Source organism: Ranitomeya variabilis, chromosome 4 (genome assembly GCF_051348905.1).
Source record: "Ranitomeya variabilis isolate aRanVar5 chromosome 4, aRanVar5.hap1, whole genome shotgun sequence".
NCBI classification, from domain to species: Eukaryota; Metazoa; Chordata; class Amphibia; order Anura; family Dendrobatidae; genus Ranitomeya; species Ranitomeya variabilis.
In genome coordinates, this window is record NC_135235.1 from 670,474,767 (window position 1) to 670,494,284 (window position 19,518).

At 44.5% G+C, this 19,518-nt stretch overlaps 1 protein-coding gene across 4 annotated transcripts in view; it reads left to right on the top strand.

Annotated features, from left to right (window-relative positions):
• LOC143766291 (uncharacterized) overlaps nucleotides 1–19,518 on the top strand; it is a 96,963-nt gene that overhangs the window by 62,656 nt on the left and 14,789 nt on the right. The window contains exons 1-6 of one of the 4 annotated variants that reach the window (XM_077253857.1): nucleotides 16,511–16,537; nucleotides 16,988–17,058; nucleotides 18,058–18,228; nucleotides 18,357–18,536; nucleotides 18,619–18,742; nucleotides 18,826–18,914. In XM_077253857.1, coding sequence (XP_077109972.1) covers nucleotides 18,157–18,228; nucleotides 18,357–18,536; nucleotides 18,619–18,742; nucleotides 18,826–18,914 — 465 coding nt within the window. In that variant the 5' untranslated portion in view covers nucleotides 16,511–16,537; nucleotides 16,988–17,058; nucleotides 18,058–18,156. Of the gene's footprint in view, nucleotides 1–16,413; nucleotides 16,538–16,641; nucleotides 17,059–18,057; nucleotides 18,229–18,356; nucleotides 18,537–18,618; nucleotides 18,743–18,825; nucleotides 18,915–19,518 lie in introns of those variants that run through there. The other 3 variants (XM_077253854.1, XM_077253856.1, XM_077253855.1) reach the window with 3 other exon arrangements.

A 19,518-nucleotide genomic window follows, 5' to 3' on the forward strand; every position in this document is an offset into this window, starting at 1 on the left:
ACGCAACTAGAGATAGCCAGGGAGCGTGCCTACGTTGGTTCTAGACGCCACGCACCAGCCTAAGAGCTAACTAGTACTGCAGAGAAAATAAAGACCTCACTTGCCTCCAGAGGAATGAACCCCAATAGGTATAGTTGCCCCCCACATGTATTGACGGTGAAAATGAGAGGAAGGCACACACATAGAGATGATATATATAGGTTCAGCAAATTGAGGCCCGCTGTAAACTAGAAAGCAGAACGATACAAAAGGGGTCTGAGCGGTCAGCAAAAAACCCTAATCAAAAAACCATCCTGAGATTACAAGAACCCATGTGCCAACTCATGGCACATGGGGAGAACCTCAGTCCACTAGAGCTACCAGCTAGCATAGAGACATAATAAGCAAGCTGGACAAAAAAAAACCAAACAACTGAAAATCAGCACTTAGCTTATCCTGAAAGATCTGGGAGCAGGTAGGCAGGAACCAAACAGAGCACATCTGAATACATTGATAGCCGGCAAGGGAATGACAGAAAGGCCAGGTAAAATAGGAAACACCCAGCCTCTGATGGACAGGTGGAAACCAAAGGCCGCAACCCACCAACGTCACCCAGTACCAGCAGTAACCACCAGAGGGAGCCCACAAACAGAATCCACAACAGTACCCCCCCCCCCCCTTGAGGAGGGGTCACCGAACCCTCACGAGAACCCCCAGGGCGATCAGGATGAGCTCTATGGAAGGCGCGGACCAAATCAGTCGCATGAACATCGGAGGCGACCACCCAGGAATTATCCTCCTGACCATAACCCTTCCACTTAACTAAATACTGGAGTTTGCGTCTGGAAACACGAGAATCCAAGATCTTCTCAACAACATATTCCAATTCTCCCTCCACCAGCACCGGAGCAGGAGGCTCAACCGAAGGAACAACGGGCACCTCATACCTCCGCAACAACGACCGATGGAACACATTATGAATAGCAAACGATGCTGGGAGATCCAAACGAAAAGATACAGGGTTAAGAATCTCCGAGATCCTATAAGGACCGATGAACCGAGGCTTGAACTTAGGAGAAGAGACCTTCATAGGGACAAAACGAGAAGACAACCACACCAAATCCCCAACAAGAAGTCGGGGACCCACGCGGCGACGGCGATTAGCAAACTGCTGAGTCTTCTCCTGAGATAACTTCAAATTGTCCACCACCTGATTCCAAATCTGATGTAGCCTGTCCACCACCACGTCCACTCCAGGACAATCCGAAGACTCCACCTGACCAGAGGAAAAACGAGGATGAAACCCCGAATTACAAAAAAAAGGAGAGACCAACGTGGCAGAACTAGCCCAATTATTAAGAGCAAATTCGGCCAGTGGCAAAAAAGCAACCCAGTCATCTTGATCAGCAGAAACAAAACACCTCAAATAAGTTTCCAAGGTCTGATTAGTTCGCTCCGTCTGGCCATTCGTCTGAGGATGGAATGCAGACGAGAAAGACAAATCAATGCCCATCTTGGCACAAAACGTCCGCCAAAATCTAGACACAAACTGGGATCCCCTGTCAGAAACGATATTCTCCGGAATCCCATGCAAACGAACCACGTTCTGAAAAAATAAAGGGACCAACTCAGAGGAGGAAGGCAACTTAGGCAAGGGCACCAAATGAACCATCTTAGAAAAGCGGTCACACACAACCCAGATAACGGACATTTTCTGTGAAACCGGGAGATCAGAAATAAAATCCATGGAAATGTGCGTCCAAGGCCTCTTCGGGATGGGCAAGGATAACAACAACCCACTGGCCCGAGAACAGCAAGGCTTAGCTCGAGCACACACTTCACAAGACTGCACAAAGGTACGCACATCCCTAGACAAGGAAGGCCACCAAAAGGACCTGGCCACCAAGTCTCTAGTACCAAATATTCCAGGATGACCAGCCAACACAGAAGAATGGACCTCGGAGATGACTCTACTGGTCCAATCATCCGGAACAAACAGTCTTTCTGATGGACAACGATCCGGTTTATCCACCTGAAACTCCTGCAATGCACGTCGCAAGTCTGGGGATACGGCGGACAATATCACCCCATCCCTAAGGATACCAGTAGGCCCAGAGTCTCCAGGAGAGTCAGGCACAAAACTCCTGGAAAGAGCATCTGCCTTCACATTCTTTGAACCTGGCAGGTATGAAACCACGAAATTGAAACGAGAAAAAAACAACGACCAACGAGCCTGTCTAGGATTCAAACACCTGGCCGACTCAAGGTAAATGAGATTCTTGTGATCAGTCAAGACCACCACACGATGTTTAGCACCCTCAAGCCAATGACGCCACTCCTCAAATGCCCACTTCATGGCCAAAAGCTCCCGATTACCCACATCATAATTGCGCTCGGCGGGCGAGAATTTTCTAGAGAAGAATGCACATGGCTTCATCACCGAGCCATTAGAACTTCTCTGTGACAAAACCGCCCCGCTCCAATCTCGGAAGCATCAACCTCAACCTGAAAAGGAAGTGAAACATCTGGTTGACACAACACAGGAGCAGAAGAAAACCGGTGCTTAAGTTCCTGAAAGGCCTCCACGGCCGCAGGAGACCAATCAGCAACATCAGCATCCTTTTTAGTCAAATCAGTCAAAGGTTTAACAATACTGGAAAAATTAGCAATGAACCGACGATAAAAATTAGCAAACCCCAAGAACTTCTGAAGGCTCTTAACAGATGTAGGTTGTGTCCAGTCACAAATCGCCTGAAACTTGACGGGATCCATCTCAATAGTAGAAGGAGAAAAAATGTACCCCAAAAAAGAAATCTTCTGGACTCCGAAGAGACACTTTGAGCCCTTCACAAACAGAGAATTGGCCCGCAGAACCTGAAACACCTTCCTGACCTGTAGAACATGAGACTCCCAGTCATCAGAAAACACCAAAATATCATCCAAATACACAATCATAAACTTATCCAGATATTTACGGAAAATATTGTGCATAAAGGACTGAAAGACTGACGGAGCATTGGAGAGTCCAAAAGGCATTACCAAATACTCAAAATGGCCCTCAGGCGTATTAAATGCGGTTTTCCACTCATCACCCTGTTTTATCCGCACCAGATTATACGCACCGCGAAGATCTATCTTAGTGAACCACCTAGCCCCCTTAATGCGAGCAAACAAATCAGTCAATAATGGCATTGGATACTGATATTTGACTGTAATCTTATTCAGAAGGCGATAATCTATACAAGGCCTCAGGGAACCGTCCTTTTTTGCCACGAAAAAAAAACCTGCTCCCAGAGGGGACGAAGATGGACGAATATGTCCCTTTTCCAAGGACTCCTTAATATAATTCCGCATAGCAGTATGCTCTGGCAGTGACAGATTAAATAAACGACCCTTAGGGAACTTACTGCCAGGAATCAATTCTATAGCAGAGTCACACTCTCTATGAGGAGGGAGCGAATTGAGCTTAGGCTCCTCAAAAACATCCCTATAGTCAGACAAAAACGCAGGGACCTCAGAAGGAGTAGATGAAGCGATTGAAATCGGAGGTGCATCATCATGAACCCCCTGACATCCCCAGCTTAGCACAGACATTGTTTTCCAGTCCAGGACAGGATTATGAGTTTGTAACCATGGCAGACCCAGCACTAGTACATCATGTAAATTATACAGTACAAGGAAGCGAATCACCTCCTGATGAACGGGAGTCATGCACATGGTCACTTGTGTCCAATACTGCGGTTTATTCATAGCCAATGGTGTAGAGTCAATTCCCTTCAGAGGAATAGGAACTTCCAGAGGCTCCAGACTAAAACCGCAGCGTTTAGCAAATGACCAATCCATAAGACTCAGGGCAGCGCCCGAATCCACATAGGCATCGACGGAAATGGAAGACAGTGAAAAAATCAGAGTCACAGACAAAATGAACTTAGGCTGCAGAGTACCAATGGCAAAAGATTTATCAAGCTTTTTTGTGCGTTTAGAGCATGCTGATATAACATGAGCTGAATCACCACAATAAAAACATAATCCATTTTTCCGCCTATAATTTTGCCGTTCACTTCTGGACTGAATTCTATCACATTGCATAGTCTCAGGTGCCTGTTCAGAAGACACCGCCAACTGGTGCACGGGTTTGCGCTCCCGTAAACGCCGATCAATCTGAATGGCCATAGCCATCGACTCATTCAGACCTGTAGGCGTAGGGAACCCCACCATAATATCCTTAATGGCCTCAGAAAGACCATTTCTGAAGTTTGCAGCCAGGGCGCACTCATTCCACTGAGTAAGCACCGACCATTTCCGAAATTTTTGACAATATATTTCCGCTTCATCATGCCCCTGAGAGAGGGCCAACAAAGCCTTTTCAGCCTGAATCTCCAGGTTAGGTTCCTCATAGAGCAATCCCAATGCCAGAAAAAACGCATCCACACTGAGCAATGCAGGATCCCCTGGTGCCAATGCAAATGCCCAATTCTGAGGGTCGCCCCGCAGGAAAGATATTACAATCCTGACCTGTTGAGCAGGGTCTCCAGAGGAGCGAGATTTTAAAGAAAGAAACAATTTACAATTGTTCCTGAAATTCAGGAAGGTAGATCTATCTCCAGCAAAGAACTCTGGAATAGGAATTCTAGGTTCAGACATGGGAGTGTGAACAACAAAATCCTGTATGTTTTGAACTTTTGCCGCGAGATTACTCAGGCTGGAAGCCAAACTCTGGACATCCATGTTAAACAGCTAAGATCAGAGCCATTCAAGGGTTAAGAGGAGGTAAGAAGCAGCTAGACAGCAATTAAGGGCTAGGCAGCAAAACTCTGAAGGGAAAAAAAAAAAAAAAAATTTCCCTTAAACACTTCTTTTTCTCCTGCTTCAGCCCAAACAATTAACACTTTGTGGGCCGGCTATACTGTCATGAATCCCAATGGCTAGGGATAGCAAGGGACAAGCAAAGTCATACAAAATAACGGACGAGCTCTAGGGTGATGGAACCTGGGCTGACCGCTGCCCTACGCCTGACAAACGCAACTAGAGATAGCCAGGGAGCGTGCCTACGTTGGTTCTAGACGCCACGCACCAGCCTAAGAGCTAACTAGTACTGCAGAGAAAATAAAGACCTGACTTGCCTCCAGAGGAATGAACCCCAATAGGTATAGTTGCCCCCCACATGTATTGACGGTGAAAATGAGAGGAAGGCACACACATAGAGATGATATATATAGGTTCAGCAAATTGAGGCCCGCTGTAAACTAGAAAGCAGAACGATACAAAAGGGGTCTGAGCGGTCAGCAAAAAACCCTAATCAAAAAACCATCCTGAGATTACAAGAACCCATGTGCCAACTCATGGCACATGGGGAGAACCTCAGTCCACTAGAGCTACCAGCTAGCATAGAGACATAATAAGCAAGCTGGACAAAAAAAAACCAAACAACTGAAAATCAGCACTTAGCTTATCCTGAAAGATCTGGGAGCAGGTAGGCAGGAACCAAACAGAGCACATCTGAATACATTGATAGCCGGCAAGGGAATGACAGAAAGGCCAGGTAAAATAGGAAACACCCAGCCTCTGATGGACAGGTGGAAACCAAAGGCCGCAACCCACCAACGTCACCCAGTACCAGCAGTAACCACCAGAGGGAGCCCACAAACAGAATCCACAACACTAGCCGCCGTGACAACCCCAGAAGCAGAGACTCAGAGGCCCGGTACCGGGTACCCCTCGGCCCTGCGGCAGTGGGGGCGCTACAACTACATCTAACTAAAGATATGGAGGGTATTTCTGCATCTCCAGAGATTCCAACTTAGCTGAATAAATCCTTACACAGAAAAAGCTGGACAAGAAAAAACATAGAAATGCACTGAACTATTAAGCCCACAGCATGTGGACTGCAAAAACAAGGCCAGAACTTATCTTTGTAGATTTGAACAGCATAGCCGAAGAAACAGGCTGAGATGTGAATCCTCCAAAAACAATGGACAACTGGCACTGACTAAAGGGTCCAGCAAAACTAAATAGCCCAGTGGAATGAATTAATTGGACCCACCTGATGAAATGCTGTGATTGAAGACAGCAGCGCTACCACTTATAACCACCGGAGGGAGCCCAAGAGCAGAATTTACAACACCCCTCATAGTATAATGCAGCCCCTCCATACACGGGCAGTGAAAATGACACGAGCAAATGGTGACGAGCGGGCAGGAGAGAGGGCACAAGGGGGCTAGGGGAGACAAGCACAAGGGTAACATAGGGGGGCTAGGGAGCAAAGAAGACAGGCACAAGGGGACACATGGGGGCTAGGAGGCAGGGGAGAGGGTTACAAGGGGACTAGTGGGCAAGGGAGACTGACACAAGGGGACAAGGGAGACTGACACAAGGGGACTAGTTGGCAAGGGAGCCTGACACAAGGGGCACACGGGGACAAGTGGGCAAGGGAGACTGACACAAGGGGCACACGGGGACTAGTGGACAAGGTATACAAGCACAAGGGGACACAGGGACAAGTGGAAAAGGGAGACTGACACAAGCACAAGGGGACAAAGGAGACAGGCACATGGGGACACACAGGGACTAATGGGCAAGGGAGACTGGCACACGGGGACAAGGGACACAAGCATAAGGGGAAAAGGAAGACAGGCTCAAGGGGACACACAGGCCCCTGACCTGCCAGAGCCGCTTGCAGCGGCGACCGCTGCGACTGGTAATTATGCCCCTGCCTCACACACACACTACAGATATCACACACACACACTACAGATATCACACACACGCACACTACGATATCACACACACTACGATATCACACACACACTACAGATATCACACACACACACACACTACAGATATCACACACACACACACATACTACAGATATCACACACACACATACTATAGATTTCACACACACACACATACTACAGATATCACACACACACTAAAAATATCACACACACTACGATAACACCCACACTACAGATAACACACACACACACACACTACAGATATCACACACACACACACACACACACACACTACCGATATCACACACACACTACAGATATCACACACACACACTACAGATATCACACACACACACTACAGATATCACACACACACTACAGATATCACACACACACACTACAGATATCACACACACACACACACTACGGATATCACACACACTACAGATATCACACACACACATACTACAGATATCACACACACACACACATACTAGAGATATCACACACACCTCACAATCTCCTCTCTGGTACAGGGGTGACTGTAAATTGGCTGCAGCTCCTCAGCTTCTCCTGACTAAAGCGGCTCTGTCCCGCACCTCCCCCTGCTCTCACCTTCTGTCCCGGGGCTGCAGAGCAGAAGCTGACAGTCTCACCATGCTGACTGGAGCTGCTTCCTGTCTCACGTGCCCCGGCTGCCCCATCCCCCTAGATATGCCTCGGACTGTTGCCGTGCAGGAGGAATCTGCATTTCCTGTATTTCAGTGCCACGTATTCAGTGCCACGTATTTCAGTCACGTTTAATGAACATTTTCTGTCAGTCATAGTGCCACGTATTTCAGTCATAGTGCCACGTAGTTCAGTCACATTTAATGAACATTTTCGGTCAGTCATAGTGCCACGTATTTCAGTGCACGTATTCAGTGCCACGTATTTCAGTCACGTTTAATGAACATTTTCTGTCAGTCATAGTGCCACGTATTTCAGTCATAGTGCCACGTATTTCAGTCATAGTGCCACGTTCAGTCACGTATACTGAACATTTTCTGTCGGTCATAGTGCCACGTATTTCAGTGCCACATATTCAGTGCCACGTATTTCAGTCACGTTTAATGAACATTTTCTGTCAGTCATAGTGCCACGTATTTCAGTGCCACGTATTCAGTGCCACGTATTTCAGTCACGTTTAATGAACATTTTCTGTCAGTCATAGTGCCACAATTTCAGTCATAGTGCCACGTAGTTCAGTCACATTTAATGAACATTTTCGGTCAGTCATAGTGCCACGTATTTCAGTGCCACGTATTCAGTGCCACGTAGTTCAGTCACGTTTAATGAACATTTTCTGTCAGTCATAGTGCCACGTATTCAGTGCCACGCATTTTAGTCACGTATACTGAACATTTTCTGTCAGTCATAGTGCCACGTATTTCAGTGCCACGTATTCAGTGCCACGTAGTTCAGTCACGTTTAATGAACATTTTCTGTCAGTCATAGTGCCACGTATTCAGTGCCACGCATTTTAGTCACGTATACTGAACATTTTCTGTCAGTCATAGTGCCACGTATTCAGTGCCACGTATTCAGTGCCACGTATTCAGTGCCACATATTCAGTGCCACGTATTTCAGTGCCACGTATTTCAGTCACGTTTAATGAACATTTTCTGTCATAGTGCCACGTATTTCAGTCATAGTGCCACCTAGTTCAGTCACATTTTCTGTCAGTCATAGTGCCACGTATTTCAGTCATAGTGCCACGTAGTTCAGTCACATATACTGAACATTTTCTGTCAGTCATAGTGCCACGTATTTCAGTGCCACGTATTCAGTCCCACGTATTTCAGTCACGTTTAATGAACATTTTCTGTCAGTCATAGTGCCACGTATTTCAGTGCCACGTATTCAGTGCCACGTATTTCAGTCACGTATACTGAACATTTTCTGTCAGTCATAGTGCCACGTATTTCAGTGCCACGTATTCAGTGCCACGTATTTCAGTGCCACGTATTTCAGTCACGTTTAATGAACATTTTCTGTCAGTCATAGTGCCACGTATTTCAGTCACTATGACTGACAGAAAATGTTCATTAAATGTGACTGAAATATGTGGCACTATGACTGACAGAAAGTGTTAATTAAACGTGACTGACAGAAAATGTTCATTAAACGTGACTGAAATACGTGGCACTGAATAGGTGGCACTGAACTACGTGGCTCTATGACTGACAGAAAATGTTCATTAAATGTGACTGAACTACAGAGCTTAGGCTGGTGTCACACTTGCGTTTTGATCTGCAGGGTTTTTAAAAAAAACGCATGTGGTGAAAAAACGCATGTAAACGCGGCAAAACGCCGCGTTTTCTTAACGCATGCGTTTTTGCACCCAAAAAAAAAATTGCGGCAAAACGCGGCGTTTTCCCGCGTTTACATGCGTTTTTTCCCGCGTTTGTGTTTTTGAAACGCATGCTGAGAAGTGTGTGACAGCTGCCAAACATCAAAATCAACTAGAAAACACTATTAATAGAATTAGCTAGGGTTAGGGTTAGGATCCCTAGGGTTAGGGGTAGCTTTTTATTAGAATGTCCTGGTCACCAGGTCACTGATAAGCCACCCCCCACCATCAAGGTGATAAAGGGATCCAAACCCTACCCCTACCCTTAACCCTAAGCCACCCCCCACCATCAAGGTGATAAAGGGATGCAAACCCTACCCCTACCACTAACCCTACCCCTAACACTACCCCTAACACTAACCCTAACCCCACCCCTAACCCTAACCTGAAATACGTGGCACTGAAATACGTTTATATACGTATATACGTATATAAGTGCCACGATATTTCAGTGGCCACGTATTTAAGTGCCACGTATTTACATGCCACGTATTTATGTGCCACATATTTAAGTGCCACGTATTTAAGTGCCACGTATTTAAGTGCCACGTGTATAAGTGCCACGTATTTAAGTGCCACGTATTTAAGTGTCACGTGTATAAGTGCCACGTATTTCAGTGCACGTATTTAAGTGCCACGTGTTTTCATGCCACGTGTATAAGTGCCACGTGTATAAGTGCCACGTATTTCAGTGCCACGTATTTCAGTGCCACATATTTAAGTGCCACGTATTTATGTGCCACGTATTTAAGTGCCACGTATATTAGTGCCACGTATTTAAGTGCCACGTATTTCACGTAAATGCCACGTATTTAAGTGCCACGTATTTATGTGCCACGTATATAAGTGCCACGTATTTCATTTAAGTGCCACGTATTTAAGTGCCACGTATTTAAGTGCCACGTATTTCACATAAATGCCACGATATTTCAGTGCCACGTATTTCAGTGCCACGCATTTAAGTGCCATGTATTTACGTGCCACAATATTTCAGTGCCACGTATAACCACGTAGTTATAGTATTTATAGTACGTGGCACTGAAATACGTGGCACTATGACGGTCAGAAAATGTTCATTAAACGGTTAGGGGTGAGGTTAGGGTTAGGGTTTTCTTGTTTTTTTTGTGTTTCCTTGTGTTTTTCTATAAAAACGCATGCGTTTTTAACGCAAACAAACGCATGTGCTTAAAAATGCATGCGTTTACATAGACAGCAATGCATTTTTTTGCCGCGAAAAAACGCATGCGTTTTTTCGCGGCAAAAAAACGCCGCAAGAAAATACTACAGGTAGCCATTCTGCAAATGAACGCACGAGTCAAAAAACGCATGCATTGCCGAAAACGCGTCAAAACGCATGCGAAAAAACGCATGCGTTTTTAATGTTAAGTATAGGGGAAAAACCGCATGCGTTTTTTTTTCGTTTTTTAGCGCTAAAACGCAGCTTACAAAAACGCAAGTGTGAAACCAGCCTTAGTAGAACTTTAGTTTTATTTTTTTAATTTCTTTTCCCCATTTCATACATACACATTAATATCGTGGGGGAAATAAGGTTTTGTTACACTGCCGACTTTGCAAGTTTTCCCACCTACAAAGAATGGAGAGATCTGTCATTTTTATCGTAGGTACACTTCAACTGTGAGAGACAGAACTTAAAAATTAAAAAACAGTTATATTGTACGATTTTTAAATAATTAAATTGCATTTTATTGTATGAAAAAAGTATTTGATCACCTGCCAACCAGCATTAATTCTGTCTCTCACAGACATGTTGGTTTTTCTTGAAGAAGCCTCCCTACGCTGCACTCATTTCCTTTATTAAATGCACTTGTTTGAACACGTTACCTGTAGAAAAGACTCCTGTCCACAAACTCAATCACACACCAACCTCTCTACCATGGCCAAGACCAAAGAGATGTCTAAGGACACCAGGGACAAAATTGTAGACCTGCACAAGGCTGGGATGGACTACAGGACAATAGGTAAGCAACTTGTTGAGAAGGCAACAATTTTTGGCACAATTATTAGAAAATGGAAGAAACACAAGAAGGCTCATGTAATTGAAGAAACTTGGCACTGACGAAGAAGTAAAGTATGAAGAAAAGTTCCATTTGGTATGCATTCAAAAATTATCGTTGTTAAACGTTTTCGGTCCTGGTATGGACCTTCATCAGAACTGATAAATTTGCAGAAATTCTATTTCCCAGTGTAGTTGTCCTGTCGTCTAGTGGTACTTAAAGAAGGACTTGGGCTGCCTGGATGCCACGTGAGAGAGAGGAGGAACTCAATGTTTGGCTGGCGCATAGGTAGTCGGTGATCTATGTCGCTGGGGTTGTTGAAGTTGGTTGACTCTATGCAACATAGATGTGAAGCAGTTCTGAAAAACGTGGGTATACAACTAAATATTAGGTTAGTGATTCACAGAAATGTTAAATAGTCAAAACATAGTACATATTGTGAGTTTGTAAAGACAATTGTAGTAGACACTGCTATTTTTTTTTAGAAAAGCCCAATATTATTTTTTGGTTATTTCTGTAAAGTAGTTAACAATTTATATACATTTCTCTTCATGTTTTGAATTAGAAAACAGTGTGCAATGTTCCCAATGCTGGAAATAAAAACTAGTATAAAGATTTTGTGTTTAACACATGTTTTTGAACACACCACTATTATTTTGAACACTATAGTATATACACACACACAAACAGGGATATTTGACTTTTGGATCAAATTCATGGGAAAATGTAAAAAGTTCATGTTACAGTGATATTTTATCATGAAAGTAGAGCATTTAAGTAGAAGTATGTAATAGTGTTTTGTTCTTCTACTGTAAAACAATTTATTGAAACAAAAGCCAAAAACAGTGTGTAAAAAAATAAAAAATAAAAGTCAGTGTCTCAATAACTTGTCATGTGACCTTGAGCATCAATTACGGCTTGACAACGACGTCTCATGCTGTTCTCAAGTCAAGTTATTGTCTGCTGAGGCATGGCACTCTTTTTGAAGGTCAGCTCTTGGATCATTGAGATTCTGGGGTACAGAGTTAAAAGCCTCTACATGGCGACTCAGTTGATCCCATAGGTTTTCTATGTGATTCAGGTCAGGAGAGAAAGTGCAGGCCGCTCCATTTGAGGTACCCCAGTCTGCAGCAGCCGTTCCCTCATCATGCGACCTCGATGAGCTGGAGCATTGTCCATGAAGATGAAATTATGTCTGTATTCGTGCAGAGGAACAATGACTAGATTAGTGATGTTATTCAAGTAGTAGGGGCTTGTTACTGTACTATTCGCAAAGTGTAGGGAAGTTCTGTATTGACTGGACAATCTTGACCACCCTGTGACACTACCAAAGGCTTTTAACAACAGTGGCTGATGCTTTACGCTCTCCCTAATGTCTATGGCGGCCATCATTTCTGCGTAGCTGGAATCGACTTAAATCAGTGAACAGCACTGTTACCCACTGGTCCCTTATCCAGCGCAGATGCTCCCGATGACGTCTGTGCCTGGTAGCGTGGTCTGGTACTCTTTCAGATTGTCTATCACGCAGACCACACTGATGTAAACGTACTGGTGGACACAGACAAGAGAGGGCCATTATGCCAGAACCATAAACGGGCCTTTTGTAGCCCAATAGTTCATCATAATGCACAATTCCACCTGCTTTAGAAGCGGAAATGGGCCCCCCTTACCTTTTGGGCCCCTGTGCGACCTTACAAGTTGCATAAATGATATGTTGGCCCCTGTTTAAACAGTTTTGAATGGTCTGACATGACACTTGGGTGCCTCTCACCTTTTTTAAATGTGCCTGGAGTTGTGTGGCATTTATCATCCTGTTTCGAAGAGCATCAGTGTGGGATGTGGCTAAAGGATGTCCACTTCTCTGCTTTTCTCTGGCTCTTCCAGTCTCTCTGTATCTCTTTTGCAACCTTATGCTGATTCTGTGACACTCTAAGCTCAGTGGCCACTTTCGTCTGAGATCCCCCTTGAAGCCTTGCAATGGTGAGGTACTGATAATCAATTGTTAGGTGTCATCTTGGTTTCATGATGTCAAAATGTGAACAGCATGATGAGCAGGACTGTTTAATACCAATTTTAATTGAACCCTAAAATTTATTGGCCAACTTATGGATCAAATACCTGTTCTGAATTTTACCATGTAGCTGCTTGTTGGAGAACAGCAAGTTGTGCGAGAAGAACTGAAACATTGAACAGATGGACATATGCATTCAAAAGTGTAGAGAAGGTCACCTGAAAAGGTTATACTGTATTATAGGTTTATCCTAAAATTTCCCCGAAAACCAAATATCCCTAACTTTGTGTGAGTAATGTATGTATCCGCAGCTACGGATCCGCAGCAAAATCCACGTGTGCACATAGCCTAACACTGCCTGAATCCTTCTGGGCATTCTCTCAAAAAGACTACTTCAGACAGACTTGGCACTAGCCACCCTAAAGTAATCAATACCAGACTCACAAGTATGAGGTTTCCCTCCTAACTCCCTCTCACAAAGTTCTTACAACCACGGGTCGCATTTCTTCTGACTTTGCTGTTCACTGCCCGTAGTTAGGCAAAGTTTTTCTCTAGTAACAGAGACCATGAGAGAGTCCGCAGGAAGTTTGGTTGTGTCATAGGGAAAATTAAAATGCTTACAGAGATGTTAGACAGAGCTTGCACTCTACTCTATGTGGCTGACCCTCTCCTTTGGAATTAGGTAACCAAGGAAACTCCTAATGGATAGCAGATGTGAGACCCTGCTTCAGGAATGTGGAGCAGATTTACAACCGAGTTAAGACTTTGAAAAAAAATAACTTAAAGACCTGGGATTCATTTGCCTGTTTACTAGAAATTAAGGGAGGTTTGCATGAACTGTGTCAATCCAATAGATAGAAAAATCATATTTTCAGAAACATGATGAAGTGGTGAAAGCAAAGCATGATTTCACGTCGCTGAACGATGACCAGAATCCTTTCAATTGAATAAGGGCTTGATAGACGAGGCTACGCCTGTCATATTCGGTCTCTATGTAAAGATAAAATCATGTTAAAATATATGATGTTGATATCAAGCACTTGCGACTCTCAGGAGCAAAGATATCATCAATGTTGTGAATCTCATAATTTTCTGAAACTGAAGCCATGTTTCATGCCCATTCCTGGTAGGAGTCATTAAGGGTGAGGTGTGTGGGTGTAACTTATCTATATATATAATTGTCTAAGGGTTTTTCTGTCTGTCCTGGAAATCCCGCGTCTCTGATTGGTTGAGGCCGCCTGGGCACAGCATGGTGACGGGCACAGCATGGCGACGATGATGTCATAAAGGTTGCCTCGACCAATCAGCGACGGGCACAGTGTGCATATCTGCATGGTGAATGGCACACTTGCTGCTATATTGAACGACCTCTCCCCTGATGACTGGGAAACAAGAAACGCGTTGGGAGATTCTGTTATGAAGGAGGACGTAGGGAGAGTTGGATGAGACTTTGAGTAATGAGGTGTCGAAAAAGGGCAAGTGGAGAGCCCCCTCATGAATAGAAGCATCGCAACCCATCCTGATCCAGACCGTGAAACAAGGGACCTTTTTTGGTGAGATTGTTCCTATATTTCAACGGCTAATATAAGTGGCATACATAGATTAGACCACTTTAAGAAGCACTCTTTTTCTTGTTGGGGGAGTGATATCCCATATATTGATAAAAAGTGCATTGTGCTGGAGACTATGGTGCATGATTGAAGCACTAAGGAGTATCTATATGTTGTTTGTTATGTATTACGTGGATTTTATGAGACATTATAGCTCATTTTAAATAGATAAGATTAAAGGTTATATTTTATTAATTACTTAACTACAGCCCTACCTTGCTATTTTTCGTTTTTGAACTGATTGGTGGCACTAGACTATTTAAATCATCTCAGTTTTGCCAGAAAACATCTTGATGATCCCCAAGACTTTTGGGAGAATCCTCTGGTATGATGAGACAAAAGTTTAACTTTTTGGAAGGTGTATGTCCCATTATATCTGATGTAGATGTAGCACAGCATTTCAGAAAAGGACCATCATACCAACAGTAAGTTGTGGTGGTGGTAGTAAGATGCTCTGGGGCTGGTTTGCTTCTTCAGGACCTGGAAGACTTGCGCACAACACAAACACACATGACCATAATGATTGGATAAAAAACAAACTGAGCTCAGAGAGTGATTCCTTAAAGTGAGCCTGTCACCCCCCCCCCCCCCCCGCGCGGCCGCCCTGTGAATCCCAGCCCCGCAGTGACTTATGATTTATTCACATTGCGGGGCTGGGATTCACAGGCAGGGCGGCCGCACAGGCGCAGTCAGCTGGTCTGCATATGAGGACAGACGGGCAGCGCTCACTGCGCCTGCACCAGACAGGGGAAAAGAGCGCAGGCGCCGGCTATTTTGAAAACAGCTACGACGAGGAGGAGGTGGCGCCCGGTGCCAAGAAGATGTGAGTGACAGCTGTGTGCTGTCTGACGCAGGGGGGAAAGGCCTGCCTACTTGACTGAGGAGCAGGTATTTCAGACAAATGATAAAACTGATTATTTCTCAAGTTACAGCACCCAGAACTAAAAGAGCCACCTTGTCAGAATGCAGCATTACTGCTGCACGAGGTGGCTCTTTTAGTTTCATACGCCTGGGGGGGGGGGGGGGGGGGGTGACATGTTCCCTTTAACTAGCTTAGATTAGTGGTGTGAAAGTTTTATTGTCCCAATATCCATGTAAGATCAGAGACATGATGCCCTCACAGTCTCTGGAGCAGATTCCTTCTTGCACTTAGATTCTGTCTCGTTTCTCCAACATAGAGAGCCCCAGTAGGACAAGCAGTGCACGGAATTAAGTCCACCCCATTGGAAGAGGAACATGGGAGTGTGTCCTAGGAATCCTGTGTGTGGTCATTACATGAGTGCAGGATCTGCAGCTCCTCACACTGCAAGGATAAGTTCCTTTTGGGGGATCAGAGGGCACTGATCACAATAGTAATGGGGGTCTTTGAATATTATTTTTAGCCGGTCACCTTTGTGTAGGATATGGAGAAAATTTTAGCAGTTTTTCTGCGCACTTCAAGTACATGACAGTCACACAGCTCTGCAACATACGCTCAGTAAACGCCTTACACACAGCTCCGCTCCGCACACTTCGTTCACACACAGCTCCGCTCCGTACACCTCGTACACACACGGCTCTGCTCCGTACACCTCGTACACACACGGCTCTGCTACATCCACACTGTAAACCCCTCCTGACCCCACACATAAACTTCCCCTCATCCAGCACCATGACAACCAGCACAGCAGAGTCCTGCATACACTGAGGCCCCTGATCATGTGACCCCTGACTCCTCCCCTCCTGTGACCTCTTCACAGGTCCTGTGCGCACAGAGCAGCCATATATGAGGAGTGCGGCTCTGCAGGTGGAGGTAGGTGCTGGAGCCCCGTTATTCTCTATCAGGATTAGCCGCTGGTCACACTCGGCCATTTTTCCTCCCCATATAATAAATGGCCTTTCCCATCTCTGTGCTGTTCCGTTTTCCATGTTTCCCCCTGAATACACACGTTCTCCCCCAGTTGCTGGTCGCTGCGCTCTGACCTGTGACCCGGAGACCCTGAGATCGGGCTCTGCAGTCCTGGGTGTCTGGGAGGTTTGTGCTCGGCCTCCACTCATTATGGTGCAACATTAGGGGAATCTGTCACCACATCGGACCTGTCTGAGCCGCTGATATCCGGGTTACAGACAGCTGAGGACAGTGACCCCTGTGCGCCTCATGTCAGAGGCTTTGTTCATGTAATTAACGTCTTCCAGGCAGGATGTTGGGCAGTAAATAACTCTGCCTCCGCCATTCCTCTCCATGTCTCTCACCTCCCATCAGCGTCACTCCATCCCTGTGACGTCGGCCGCTTGAGAGGAATTCTTGCGTATACGATATTAATATCTTGAAAGGTGAGACTTACCGACATGTCGACACCGCATGCGGTATATTTTTTACTTTTTAAAATGTCTTATTAGTTTTGTTCCATTTTGTTTATCTTTCCATTCTGTTTTTTTTCATACATATGACTGTATTAGTTAGCCCCCTTAGAGTATTTGAACCTTTGCTTGTAATATATAGTGTAAAATACAGACTTCTATGAAGCCAAGCCTGGAGCTGAGCTTCATATGAGGCCCGAGATGGCGATAATAGGCTGTGGGGTGACATAAGAGCGCACTATGGGGCACTGACCGGATACATGGGGCATTAGTGTGATATTCGCTCACCTTGTGGGGTTGTGAAATGCACAACTATTAAGGAGGCCGATAAGAACGTCCAGCAGCTGCTGCTCCGAGAGTCGGAAGAATGGCAACATAGTATATCTAAAGGAAGAAAGAAAAACAGATTACCTGCTGCTGGTAAATAAATAAACCAAAGTGTGATATGGTAAAGTCATACAAATCTATGACAACTACATTCAGAAGGATATGAAGACTTTATCTGACCTTAACTACTAATCTGCTATAATCACCAACCCATTTCCATCAGTAGGATCAGAATACTTACATCTCTTCACTAGAGCCCGGTCCCTGGTGTCTTATACAAGAATGAATCCTATTTATGTTGGTTAAACAGGAGCAATAACGGCTAGGATAGATAAAATAAAAATGCTCTTAAGGCAAAAAGTCTCAAGTTTTGCTAAATGGCACAAAATTTGCACCAAAATATCCAGGATACATAAATATCTCGGGGCTGCATTGGAGTTCATTTGTGACAAATTTTGCAACTTTTTAAAAAGTTTCAGTTAATGAATCAGCAGGAAACATCAACCACGGCCACAGTGGTGAACATATAAAAAAAATAACAGGTAAACATTTCTAAAATAGTCATGTGCCATACATGTTAGCATAAATGGATATATAATTTTAAGTAATTGTATCATTATGTGGGATTTTTATGATTTTATGCAGGCTCATGTTCTTCCCAATCACGTCCCTACAATATCGGATCCTCTCAGTGGAGATCTTCTGTATAACAGAATTTTCCTGATTGACCCATCGAACAGAGATATGGACAGAGACAATATGGCGGAGAGGATATTACACCTCACCTTAGAGATCCTCTTCCGGCTTACTGGAGAGGTGAGAGATTCTGATGACGTCACATTACATCATTCTTAGCTATCAGAATAACAGAGGACAGAACTGGAGAGGTGAGGACTCTGGAAATGTCTGTAGTGAGATTTATTAATGTGTCTCTCCATAACCAGGATTACACAGTAGTGAAGAAGACCTCTAGTGAGCCCTGTCCGGACCCTGTGTCTGAGGGATGGGGAACACTCCGGAGCTCAATCACGTTGCCTCCACCTCAACCACTGATACATGATGAAATTAATGACCAGAAGATCCTAGAACTCACCTACAAGATGATTGAGCTGCTGACTGGAGAGGTGACACTGCTGGGAATGCTGGGACATTATACAGTAACGCTATGAAGGGATTGGGGGATGACTGTATCATTATATGTGTCAGGTTCCTATAAGGTATCAGGATGTCACAGTCTATTTCTCCATGGAGGAGTGGGAGTATTTAGAAGGGCACAAAGATCTGTACATGGATGTCATGATGGAGGTTCCCCAGCCCATCACATCATCAGGTAATAGATAGGACTAAATACACACAGCCTATAATTATCTGTATGTAAAGAATGAATTCAGTCCCTGTATGTGTTTCCTCTAGCTCTATCCACAACACCAGGGAGATGTCCCCGTCCGCTTCTTCCACAGGACTGTAAACAAGAAGATCCCAATGTTCCTCAGGATTATCAGGTAGATGGAGAGAAGGTGTCATGAGATTTCCTTTATGATGTGTAGACGGCTGTGAAGGTCTTGTGTCCAGTCTTGTTTTATCCGCCTTTATACTTGTTTAAGTTTTCATTTGGCCGAGTGTGATTTAAAAACTGTGAACTCCAGTGAAACTCATGATGTATTGACACTGTCTTCTCTACATCACATCCTCACACTATTGGTACTGCTCCCTTGGAAGCCAAAGACAATGACCCGTGATATAGTGTGGTGGAGGAGGTGAACAAGGAAACAGGAGCGGCCATTCTAGTTAACAGAAAATCTTTTACTGAGGTAGAAGCTGAAAATACATAACATAACTGCCATCGGACTGGATGGTATTCACATTTGGATTTGACAGAGTTTTCACATAGATGGTTACACATGGCAGTACTTTACATTTCTACTTCAATGCGATCTCGCCATAGTGTGAATTCTTTTTAGTCACCTTTTTCTGTGCTACTTCTTGTACACTGGCTGCATCTTCTTCTTGTGCTCAGTCTAGTTTTATCCACCAGGATTATATGTTTTATACTTGTGTAATGAGAACGGTGGGCATGGCAGGATTAGAGATGATCATACATGTGAC